This window comes from Cotesia glomerata, linkage group LG2, assembly GCF_020080835.1.
Source record: "Cotesia glomerata isolate CgM1 linkage group LG2, MPM_Cglom_v2.3, whole genome shotgun sequence".
NCBI lineage: Eukaryota > Metazoa > Arthropoda > Insecta > Hymenoptera > Braconidae > Cotesia > Cotesia glomerata.
The window spans coordinates 7,725,693-7,738,542 of NC_058159.1; the positions used below are offsets into that span (position 1 = coordinate 7,725,693).

General features: G+C 26.5%; 3 protein-coding genes across 8 annotated transcripts; all 3 read left to right on the plus strand.

The window, feature by feature from the left end:
* Positions 1-270: 270 nt before the first annotated feature.
* LOC123260141 (enhancer of rudimentary homolog) lies at positions 271-1,267 on the plus strand. The gene is made up of 3 exons (XM_044721116.1): positions 271-492; positions 593-680; positions 901-1,267. The coding sequence occupies exons 1-3, from the start codon at positions 490-492 to the stop codon at positions 1,119-1,121; spliced, it is 312 nt and encodes a 103-aa protein (XP_044577051.1). The 5' UTR covers positions 271-489; the 3' UTR covers positions 1,122-1,267.
* A 1,294-nt stretch (positions 1,268-2,561) lies between these two features.
* Positions 2,562-7,340, plus strand: LOC123258812 (phospholipase DDHD1-like). 5 transcript variants are annotated; one of them, XM_044719040.1, is made up of 10 exons: positions 2,608-2,625; positions 2,761-2,966; positions 3,055-3,196; positions 3,486-3,782; positions 4,524-4,691; positions 4,842-4,970; positions 5,144-5,285; positions 5,391-6,091; positions 6,709-6,873; positions 7,000-7,340. In XM_044719040.1, exons 3-10 carry the CDS (start codon positions 3,133-3,135, stop codon positions 7,146-7,148), a joined length of 1,815 nt encoding a protein of 604 aa, XP_044574975.1. In that variant the 5' UTR covers positions 2,608-2,625; positions 2,761-2,966; positions 3,055-3,132; the 3' UTR covers positions 7,149-7,340. The 5 variants fall into 5 exon arrangements, with proteins under 5 accessions (XP_044574972.1, XP_044574971.1, XP_044574974.1 ...); XM_044719037.1 differs by having other exon boundaries at positions 2,562-2,966; positions 3,038-3,196; XM_044719036.1 differs by having other exon boundaries at positions 2,562-2,966.
* A 1,358-nt stretch (positions 7,341-8,698) lies between these two features.
* On the plus strand, positions 8,699-12,742 carry LOC123259288 (regulator of microtubule dynamics protein 1-like). 2 transcript variants are annotated; one of them, XM_044719648.1, is made up of 7 exons: positions 8,699-8,830; positions 9,005-9,071; positions 9,150-9,342; positions 10,101-10,295; positions 10,442-10,659; positions 10,732-10,970; positions 11,931-12,742. In XM_044719648.1, the coding sequence occupies exons 3-7, from the start codon at positions 9,155-9,157 to the stop codon at positions 12,192-12,194; spliced, it is 1,104 nt and encodes a 367-aa protein (XP_044575583.1). In that variant the 5' UTR covers positions 8,699-8,830; positions 9,005-9,071; positions 9,150-9,154; the 3' UTR covers positions 12,195-12,742. The 2 variants fall into 2 exon arrangements, with proteins under 2 accessions (XP_044575583.1, XP_044575585.1); XM_044719650.1 differs by having other exon boundaries at positions 9,069-9,071.
* Positions 12,743-12,850: the final 108 nt, after the last annotated feature.

Sequence of the window (12,850 nt, forward strand, 5' to 3'; positions counted from 1 at the left end):
TATTCCATATATACTGTGTGTTGATACTCTCAACAATTGATATTGTTTATTCTCAACAGATGGCGCTACCTGTCATTTTCTCAAATTCACTTTTTTGTTTTTTTTTTTTTCAAGCAGTTAATTAATTAATTATGAAAAAAAAAATAATTAAATAAATTTATTTTGTACACTTTAATAAAATTATCGTTAAAAATAATTATTCAATTACATGTACATAAATTAAAGTATAAATTTATTGCACGCTCTTCGTTTTAAAAACGGAGAATTTGATAACTAAATATTAAAACCATAAACGCCAAACTGCTGATCTTGTGCATTAACCGCTTACAATATTAATGTTAAAAACAATTCAAATAAATAAATAAAAAGTTTTTTACAAAGTATTATTCAAAGTTGCATGAATAAAAACTAAGTGAAATAATTAAAGTATTATTTATTTATTAGTCTAGCTTGAACGAAGAAAAAAGTATTTTTTAAAAACTAACCAACATGGTAAGATTTATGATAATCAATATTTAGATATAAGGTTTGTTTACTTAATGAATTTATTCAAAATTATAATTAATTTATTGTTATTCTTATTGTTTTACAGTCTCATACTATTCTGTTAGTACAGCCGGGAAATCGTCCAGAGACACGCACTTATTCTGATTATGAAAGTGTTAACGAGTGTCTTGAAGGTATTATTTATCTTTAATTTTATTTTTAATTTCAATTGATAGTAAATACTCATTATCTACAATTAAATCTTTGATTTTTTTATTCTCAACTGATAGTAATTAATGTATTCATGATACCATATTTAAAATAAAAAAATGTTTATTTAATGATAAAATTTATAAATGAAAACTATCGGATGATTAACAGATGATTATTTATTAATAAAATAATTAATTGCAGGCGTCTGTAAGATTTACGAAGAACACTTGAAGAGAAGGAACCCAAATACTCCGACAATAACCTACGACATAAGTCAATTGTTTGACTTTATCGATCAATTAACGGATCTCTCGTGTCTGGTTTATCAAAAATCAACAAACACGTATGCTCCTTATAATAAAGACTGGATTAAAGAAAAAATATATGTCTTATTGCGCCGTGCTGCTGGTCACAGTGAGTGATCCAACTGGATATTTATTTATTTAAGTAAACATTTTTTCCTCATTACTTGCATAAATTATATTAAATTTATCTTAATATTAAATACTAAATAATTATGATATTTCTTTACTGTTTAATATAACAAATATAATGTATAAACGTTCAATAATGATTTATTTCTTTATTTAATAAACCTTTTATTAGAACTTGGTATATTTTTTATAAATCGATAATTACTGGTTTTTTTTTGCTTGTTTCAGGTTGATAATAATTTTTTTTGCTTTCCGCCTTCGTAGGACAAAAAAATAGTATACAGCCCTTAGGAAGTAAAAAAAAAAACCTCAGATCATATGTTTGTTGACATCGGCTTCGCCTCGACCAACTATTACATGTAATCTGAGGCTTTTCTTATTTTCCTTCCCAAGAGGTGTAATATACTAATAAAAATAGCTTTATTGCAGATTATCAAAAACCGATTAGTAGCAACTATTAACTGAGCTTTATTATCTTCAAGACTATTTTTTATAACCCAAGACCTTGATAGCTAAAATTTTTACTTTTTTTTATCATCTAAATTCTTTTCTTTAATAAAACTTGATCTCGCCTATAAACTAAAGTGAAATATGATAAATAAAATATTTACTAAAATTATCATAATCATATTAAGCGATAAGGTAAACTGTGATATGAAATTAAAAACTACTTTCATATCATTTTTTTTTCTTCTTTGAATTTTATTATCATTAAATATTTAATCGTAAGTAATTAAAACTGTATACAATGAATTACTTTGTATTAAAAAGTATCTGCAATTAAGTTTAGCTGCCAAATAAAAAAAGACTTACAAGAAAACAATTGCAAGATCAAATCATTTGACATTTGACATGATTTGTATTCATGAATTCCGCACGTGGCGATTAAAATAATAATATTAATATACATTTAACATTAACTACTAAATAACATTATATTTGATAGATATTATTACTTCATTCATAGTTAGGACTAAATTTATAAATACTATCCTCTGTGCTAAATTTTTTTAATTTAATTTAATTATATCTATTGAACAATTGGTCAAAAATAGAAATCAATCTATTTTATCATCTTCAGTAAGTTATGTAATTAATCAATATAAATTTAACCGTAAGTTAATTAATTATTAATCAATAAATTAATAAAAAATCTTGTTGGGAAGGTAGTATTACATTCTAGTTATTGCTATATTATAATAGATACAATAAATATGATAAATATAGTATGTATACAAGTTACGTAAACCTTTCATGCAGCAGCAATAGAGGGGACATTAAAGAAGAGAGGGTTCAAGTGTATAATGTGTAATCTATGTGTCTATATATTTATATATATGTGTATATAGATATAGCGAGTGAAATAAGCGTTGATAGTGGGAAGGAGAAGGAGAAGACTCTAGATGAGGGAGGCGGTGGAGGAGTCTGAAAAATAGTAAAGTCAACGCTGACTACTCGACATAGTCGACATGCTCATGAATTGCCAGTTAGAGTATGTGCCGAGTGTTATTTTATGTGTTGTGTGGCGAGCGCTTTAGATAAACGCTGACCACCGTTTACTCACAATGTATTAAGTTCTTTGTTATTTTTAAGACATTAAAACTCTTTATTTTATTTTTTTGAACAGTGAACTTTAAATAGCAGCTAAATAAATATTATAAATATTACTGGTTGATAAAACTTACTATTGTTATAAGTTATAGTATTATAAATGATGAATGTTTTACATCAACTGTCAATATTTCATCTCGGTCTCCTTTGTCGCAGTGCAGAAAGTTATTGTAGTTGAAACTTTTTTTAAAATTATATCCAAGTAATTACAGTACACAACAAGTAATTCATAAAAAATGCATTCACGTTATCTTTATAAATGATTCATCGTATGTCACTGTTAATAAAAATAGTTCTGTGTTTATTCTAGATTAAGGAGTATTTTTTATCATTGCTTAGAAAAATAATTTCCCTCACCAGGATTGACAGTTTTTTACTTGTCGACAGGATGTCTCATAATATTGTCGTTGATCCTTTTAGTGAAACTCCATTGGATTTGGATGACATTCAAGGTATGTATTATATGTTATTATTATTTTTTATCATAAAATAGTATAGGTTATAGTTTTTTAATAATAATATTATTATCAATATCCGAGATCATTGTCCGATTAATTTAATTAATACCAATATTGGTTTAATTAAGTTTACTGTCTAGTTTATAAAACGTAATCTTGTTTACTAAACTCTTTTTTTTTTAATAATTGTGATAATTATTTAGTTCATCCGTTTATTAGTTTATTATTTTAGTAGTACACTTGTGGAATATTTTATTTATTTAAATATTTGTATTAAATAAAGATGATCAGAAAGAGAATGGGATGGACATTGCGGAAGAAATAACTGATGAACTGCCGTATGCAGTGCCATTGACACCTGAAGAAGTCAGATGGTTTTACAAGGACGGCGTTGACAAAAGATGGATAGAATTTTGCGGGTATGATAGCCTAAGAATCGAAAATGCTTGGAGACTATGCCAGGGTCAGGATGCCAATCAGACAAATGAAAATTCAATAAGTTATGAAAGAGTTGTTGTCAAAGGTGGGATGTATGATGTTGAATTAGACAATATGAGATGTGTCTCTATTTATTGGCCAGGTAATATACTTTTTTATAATAATTATTTTATTACTATACTATATTATCAATGCAAGCAATTGGGTAATTCCACAAACAACTATCTAATCTTCTATATTTCAAATATTAGGATTAGTTTTTTTTTTATTACATGTTTGTTTGATTAATAACGAATTTAAATAAAAAATTTATTGTTGACATACACTTGATTAAATTTATCACGCGATGACTGAGCCTTGAAAAAAAATTTCTAGTTTAAGTAATAGTTTTTGTTACAATAAGTATTTTTAAATTATCAAATTTAAACATTCTAATAAAATATTCTACTTGTCTAACTTTTTTTTTTTTTTAATCAATCTTCTATATTTTACCTTTCAAAAAGTGTCTGGCTTTTCATATTACAAAAATTACACCGTCCTTGAGTCTATTATTGCCAATTTTCTTTAGGTACATTCACTGCAATAAGCAACAGTAATGTAAGCCAAGTGTTGCATTGATGTTATTTGCTTTTATTCAATCATTTTAAATTCAATAAAAAATTATTATAAACTATAAACGACTCTCTTATTTTCATTCTAGATTTTTCTTAATGTTAATTATTATTTCTTTTACGATTTAAAAAAATTAAAAACTAATTTAGTCTCGATGGAAAAAAAAAATGAATTACCATATTGTTTACTCTCAATACATAGAAATTATTATTTGATTTAAAATGCTAAAATGATTCATTAATAGTTGAAAAACTTGAATGTATTTAAAAAGGTGAAGAATGGGAAATACTAAGAGCAACGTGGTTTTACGATGCCAGTTGGATTCCATTGGAGATAGAACACTCGAAAGTTATAGAGGAGAATCATTTAAGACTTTTTGAAAAAAAACAATCGTCAAGGTCAACACCTGAGGAAATAGCTCCCTCGCATTCCTACAAAGGTAATATATTATTTCCCACTGAATTATTAATTAATTACTTGGATATATACCTGAATATATTTTTCGTTACTTTTTATCGGGCTAAAAATATTCATAAGATTACATAATTTATTATTATGATCATGTTTTATTTTTTTTTAATTCTTACAGTTCTTCACACAGTACATTTCCCAGAATTTCATGTTGATTGGCATGCCATTAATGATGTCGCGCTTTATAGTGAATACACACCGAGCAAATTAATGCGTAGCGTTACCTCTAAACTAGGATTTACTAAAAGTACGTATTAATATTTTATTACAAATGTCAAGTCATTTATTATGTATATATATGAAGATTAAAAAAATTCTGAATATATAGCACTACTTGATAAAAGCTTAGACAGGAGAGAGATAAATTATTATTATAATTTTTCTTGATTTTAAAAATGGAATTTTATATTGATTATTAAGCAAGTGGATATCGCCTGAAGCGCGGTTACAAGGTCTCCTCGACAATGGATGATAAGCCACATGATATTGATCATTTGGTATTCGTTGTCCATGGCATTGGTCAGAAACGTGATACCGGTAAAATCATACGAAACACTGCCTCGTAAGTTAATTAAGATTACATATATTTATTTATCTATTTCATAATAGTTTACTGAACTTTTTATAAATTGATAATTGAGTAATTAAAATACATTTTCCATCACAGGTTTCGTGATTGTGTTGACTGGTGCAAGCAGAAATATTTTCCTAACTCATCACATCGCGTCGAATTTTTTCCAGTCGAATGGCGATCTTCTTTAAAACTCGACGGTGACATAGTAGATGCAATAACTCCGTACAGTGTAATGAGCATAAGACATCTGTTAAACACATCTGCAATGGATATTCTTTATTACACAAGCCCATTGTACGGGGGAGAAGTACGCGCTGGTCTGCAACGTGAGCTGAATCGTTTGTATTTCATGTTTATAAGCCGGCATCCCGGATGGAGTGGAAAGGTATCAGTGCTGGCTCACTCACTCGGCTGTGTTATTGTTTATGACATCGTTACTGGTTGGATGGGGCCAGATACTAGACCACCATCCCCAGCAGCGCCTGACGTCCTTCTCGTTACAGACGGACTAAAATTCACAATAGAAAATTTATTTTGCCTTGGCTCACCTTTATCAGTATTTTTAGCGTTACGTACAAGAACGCCGGCAAACCCAGGAGACATAATGCCCCCGGGATTGTGTAAAAAGTTTTTCAATATTTTTCATTGGTCTGATCCAGTTGCTTATCGAATGGAGCCATTACTTGTTAGGAATTACAGCAAAATTGAGCCGGTACTTATTTTGCCTTATGGTGGTGTCGATAATCCAGATCAACCATTGTCATTAGGAAATGTTGAATCAATACCTACGTCAGGTACTTTTTTTAAATTATACTCCCAGTTAGCACGAATTGACAATCATCTAATTGATGTTCAATGATTTACGTCAATTTTACATTAACTTCGCGTCAACTTTTGCATTTACACACGAAAAAAAAAAAAAAAAATAGAAAAATTACATTATACAATGTAACGTGGCTAAAAACTAAAGTTTCAGATTGTTATTATTACAGATTTTATAAGAATTACATTGTAGAATATAATATTTACATTGAAAGCTCTGAAAATTAACATTCAAAGTTTGAATTTAGAAAAATGTTATTTCGAACTGTAATTTTTCTAGTTTTTAATACGACGGGACACTTATTACTATTTATAATGTAGTTTTTTGAGTTTTAGTTTTTCCGTGCAACAGTTTCCCAGAACTTGACTTTAACTTACGCATCAAGTTAGCGTAAATCTACTGCCGGAATAGACCGAAAGGTTCGCTCAAAGTTAACGCAAAGTTGCAGAAAGTTAACGTTAGTATACTGTTAGCGTAAATTTTACGTCAAATTCCAGCCGCAGGTTTACGTGAACTTCGTTTCGTTTATACTAACTGGGATTCAAATCTTGTAAAAAATACTATAATTTTTTAATTCATTTATTTTAGATAACGAAGAAAAAGATGATAAAGAAGCTGATAGTCCTACCGATACCCCTAATAGAACGGTTGAAAAAGGCTCATGGAGCTTATGGGGTCTTGTAAGAGCTGGATGGAATACCAAAGAAGGCGCCTCACCTACTCCTGATGCTAATATCATTAGACCTGATGAAGGTATTAAATATGTTATTTTTTGTAAATTAAACTGGCGCAAAAACTTAAACTTAAAAGCAATTAAAATGTCAATAGATAAGTATTATCAGTAAAGATTATAATAATTGTATTTTTTTTTTATTTCAGAACTAGAACAACGACTTGACTATGTTTTACGAGCGGGTGGATTAGGCCGTAATTATTTGTATACAGTAACAGCTCATACCGCGTATTGGAGTAATTATGACGTTGCCTATTTTGTATTAACTAGATTATTCCCAAACTTAGAAACTTGATGTTTGCTTGTCCCTAGCGACACGACTTTTTCTTTAAATTGCCATATGCGTTTACTAGTCGTTTAAATTATTATTTTCAAATTAAACAGGTCTATTTATCATCTAACGCATAAGAGACCTCCTACCAAAAATAATAATAAGAAAAACTCGAAATATATTATTATTAAATAATAATTAATAAAAAATAAAAAAGGAGATAAGAAAATACGAAAATGATATATTAAAAAAACTATAGATTTATAATTACTGAAAACCATATCTGTGATAACAGAAAAACGATACAATAACAATTTTACAGTGTAAGACGAGTAAGTTTTTTGCATAATTTTTCGTATTAAAAACTATGATAATCATAACTAGATTAAAAATTATAGTGTCCAGTTTATACATGTGTGCAACGCATTTTTTATATTTCATCGTGTTAAATTGTTAAAAAATAATTTATTAAATTCAAAGTTTATACATTTTTCGTTTGTTTTATTATTAACTAACGTTTTTTTTTTTTATATTTAAAAAAAAAACTCAAATTACGAATTCGCGACGAACGCAGCAATATTAATAAATTAATAATAATTATTATTGTAATAAATGTTTTATAAGATAGAAAAAAAATTTTTTACGTAATGATTAATGAAAACAAAGTAATTAGTTTTAGTATTTAGTATAATTTAAAATACGTTGTACAATTTTATCTCTAAACAAAAAAGTGAATGAATATTAAGAGCATATGAAATGATAACTTCGTCCACATCATTAATATATAATTAATATTTCAATATTTTTTCAATTATTAATTAGGTATACATTATTATAAGAGTTTTTATCGTTTACAATGTTTGTTGATTTTAAATTTTGTATTAACTTGCCATACATTAAAAAAAGAGAGAGTGAGAAAGAAATGATTTGACCATTTTTATACTAAATACGTCTTACACGTAGATTAATGATAAATAAATATATAAAAAAAAATCAATAACTTGATAAGAATGTCTAGAGCCTAAAAAATATTAGAATATTCTATCAATTATTTAATTAACTACTTATTGTGATTCATTTGAAAACTATAGCACAATTTAAACAAACACCAATAAACAAATCAAAAGCAATTTCATCTTAAACCATTTTTGTATCACATTCATTAAATTTATTAATAATCACAAAAAAACAGATAATTGATGTTTATTCATTCGAAAAATTATGTCAAATTGAATGGCATCTAAAAAATTTCTTTTTGTAATTAATAATTGTTTAAGTTATAAAACAATGTAGGTATTAAATTATTTGAGATAAAATTAATAAAAAATTGTTGTTATACCAAATTGAAAAAAAAAAAATAATTGCATTTTTGGTACATTATTTTTTATCATCTTAATTTTTCAAAATATTTTATTTTAATTTAATTTAATTAATTTTAATTTTTAATAATTAATTTTAATTTAATATTTTCCGTAAATAAGCTTTTATATCAACTGTAGGTATTGTGCTAAATATCAGAGATGGAAGAAAGTATACATATATTTTTATATATTGTATATATTATTGGTATTTTCTAGCCTCAATTTTGCTGCAGCATTAGCAGGTAGCAAACACATTTGAGTACGTAGTGGATATTGACCTACTACACATACTTAAATAATTAACAACAATGATGCATAAAATATTGTTGAAATAGTGTAAAACCGGTAATCAACAAACTATTTTTTTTTCTTTGTCAATCAATTTTGTAGTTTATTTTTTTCAACACTGCTGAATTAATTTTATCTATTTTGACTTGTAAATTAATAACATATATTTTTATCTGATAATTTAATTACTATACATGTGATATATTTCAAAGTTATGTGAATATTTTAAAGATTGTACAAAGTGGGTCAAAGATCATCTTTTATTTTTTTTTTTTTTTTATTTGAGTTTATTTAGCAGGTAAACAATTTGACTGTGTATTACATCAAATTAGAATAACTTATTTAATTACTAATTTATTTGTATTATTTATTTTAGGCAAAATGAGTCAATTTCAAAATTCACAGATGATAACGGTTGCTCTGGGAGCAACCATTGGAGTACTTGGTGCTGCTAGTTTGTTTATTTATCAAAAAATAATGGAACAGAGAGAACGTGAACGAATGTCTAATAATTTAGAACGTGTTAATCTTAGAGTTTCTCAATTACAACAAGAATTAGATAATTTAAGGTATAATTCTATTTATTTATTTATTGAAAATTTTGAATTATTTATATAAGTTATAACAATATAATTTAATTATACTAAGGGGGTATTCTGGTCTAGAAGCATGAAATTTCAGGTAATTTTTGAAGTGCCGTAAAAAAAAGACAATCAATTATTTTACTATCCATTTTTTTATGTTATTTATTAATATTATAAGAATACAAAAAAAAAATTGAAAATTCGAAAAATTAACAGCTGATGAAGTAAGGGGGTCTCAAAAAATTGGCACATGACGTGACTACACCGACGATTCCAATCCTAGCAATTGAAAACAAAAAAATAAAAAAGATTATTAATCTAGAGTTATGTCGCTATGGTTGGAACTACAGTCATCCCCAAATTTCAATTTTTATTATTTTTAAAAAATTCGACAAAGTCAAAAAAAGTTTTTTTTTTCTTTTTTTTCAGGCAGTCGCCATTTTGTGAAAATTTTTTTTTTTTTTTCAACTTTTCCGTAGTTCCAACCATAGCGACATTGCTCTACCAATTTTTTGAATTTTCAACTTTTTTTATTTTTTAATTTTTTCCTGTATTCTTATAATGTTAATAAATAATAAATAACTTTTAAAAAATTGGATGGCAATAATATTGATTGCTTTTTTTTTTACGGCACTTCAAAAGTTACTTGAAATTTCATGCTTCTAGACCAGAATACCCCCTTAATTAAATAATTAAAAAATTAATTAGTTATAATATAATGTAAAATATAATTATAATTTTAGAGCACAGCAGGAAAAATTACGAATTAAGAAATCTAAAAGTTTAAGAAAAAGATTGACTTCAGCAAATAGTATTTATTCACCCACAAATGAAACAGATAATGAAAATGATGGATTATCAGTTACTGAAACGGATATTGATGATGAGTTTTATGACTGTTCCGATGATGAAGTAGCTAATGAAGAACTTGAGAATGGGTTAGTTTTTTAAAAACAATTATCAGAGAATTGAAATAAAAATAAAATACGTTTTTTTTGCTAACATTTTATTTTGCAAATTTTTATTTTTATTTTAATGAATTAATAAACATGAAGAACAAGATGATATATTTTTAGTGATGTAGGACAGCAGGATTAATGCTACCGTTGTTTGAAAAATTGGCCGAGCTGGATCAGAAATATGAACAAGAGAAAAACTACGATGTGGTGCTTGACGAACTGCGCTCGTTGGCACTTTGGCATGACGACAATATCGAAGTGGCTTGGAGACTGGCAAGAGCTTACTTTAAAACTGCTTCTTTACTTCCTGATACTAAAGAACAAGAAACTCTTTTACAAGAAGGTATATTAATAAATAATTTATCCTGACTTTGCTTTATTAATCAATAAGTTTATCTACTTGATGTTCTTGTAGGTATTAAATCTTGTCAGAAATTTCTTGACAATAATCACGTTGAACTCCATAAGTACTACGCCTTACTCGTTGGCTTACGTACTGAATATTTGCCAACGAAGGAAAAATTATCAGCGGGTAAAGAATTTGAGAAACATGTTAAATTGGGGTTAGAGTTGAGCCCCGATGACGCTGTTCTAAATCATTTACTCGGTAGATTTCAGTACAGTGTATCCAATTTATCGTGGTTTGAGAGAAAAGTAAGTAAATAAATAAATAAATAAGGGGCATTCCATGCGAAATAGAAAAATGACTAAAATTTTTTAATTTCTCTAATTCATTCTAATTTATTATTAAAAGTCTATATTTTACTAATTTGTAAAGAAAATTTTTTAATTAATAAGAAAATCAATTTTTCTTTCCTAGTAACTTTTCAGCCGTACTAACTTGTATCCGGGTCAAATGTTGTTTTAATAGTTTTAAGAACAAATTCATTTTATATTTGTTATTAACTAACATATTTATTATTATTATAGTTTTAAGAACAGATTTTTTTATGTTCGTTATTAATTAACACCTAAGTTTATCAAGATCGTGTTATCAGCATGCTAAATCTTTTATTTGTGTCTTTTAATTAATTTTTTTTAATTATCCTAAATAATTTATAGTTGAATATATATAAACAATAATGATTCTAAGGTTGAAATAATACAAAAGTCTTTTTAATAAACAACTTCATGTAGACATTTTGTACTTGTCCCACCAGTTACGATAAAAAAAATTTTTTTAATTGTTTCTACGTAGGTAATCAGTCTAATTCTTCATAGTATTGAATGTTTGTAGGATAAATTTTGTATTGAAAGGGAAGTATTTTTTAAAAGCTTAATGGTCGAACTGAAATTCTACTTTAAGTATACCGCGGTAAGAGAGAAGGATTTTTCGATGTCCCACTAGTCACACTCAGTCAAATGATGATTACGAAAAACTTAAGAAGTAATCGAGGTTTTTGACTAAGGGATGTTGTTAATTAGTTATTCTTCTATATTATAAAATAAATTTTACTATAGTATAAATTTCAGTCACATAATTATAGCTTATAAATTGATGGAATTCCAGAGTCAAATGTCCCACCAGTCACTATGGAATGCCCCATAACTAGAATTTTTTTTTTTTAAACAAAAAAATTAATAAATTAATCTATTGAATTATTTATTGAACAGGTTTGTGAAACATTATTTGGAGAAACACCGAAAGCAACTTACGAAGAAGCAATCCAACACTTGGAACATGCTGAGAATCATGTTGAAGAGCCTGATATACCGAACAAATATTTCTTGGCCAACGCTTATTTAAAAGTAAAGTCTTATAAGAAAGCTATGAAATTACTTGAAGAATTGAAAGATCTTCCACCACGAAATAATAGTGAAGAAAAGATGAAGTCTAAAGCTCCTAATCTTATATCAACATATTCTTCTTACTGTTGATATATATTATATACTTACCATTTATCTTTTACCTTCTACTTTACTATACAATACTAGTTTATAAATAACAAAAAATTATCAATAAAATAATAAATTTATTGAACTATGGCTTTGAGATACCTAGTTCCGATCGGGTTATTTTAGTGTTGATATTTTAATCAAATAGCACTGTGTTATATAATTTTATTCGTTCTATACGTAATAATTTAACAATCATGACTACGATAATCCATTTTTTTAATTATTTGACATTCCTAATAAATAAAATATTATTCTATATACTTGTTACTTATCGTTGAATCCAAAGCCTGTATTAATAAATTTTTTAAAGTATTTTATTTGATAGTTATTAATAAAATGATTTAATTTTAGTGTAATTGTAAGTGGTGCTATTATGTTTTATATAAATATTTTCATTTGTAATTGTAAATTAAATTAATAAGAATAATTACGAAGGTCTACATTGTAAAGGTATAAATTGGTCTAAATGATAATTTATTAAAATAATTGTTTTTATATTTTAAAAAATAAATCCATTTAATTATAAAGACAGTTATTGTATAATTATTATTATTATTTTAAGTTTTTAAATGTTATAAAAAATAAGTATTGATAAGTCTTTTGTGTAGTAGAATACAATGAGTATTATAGTGTAG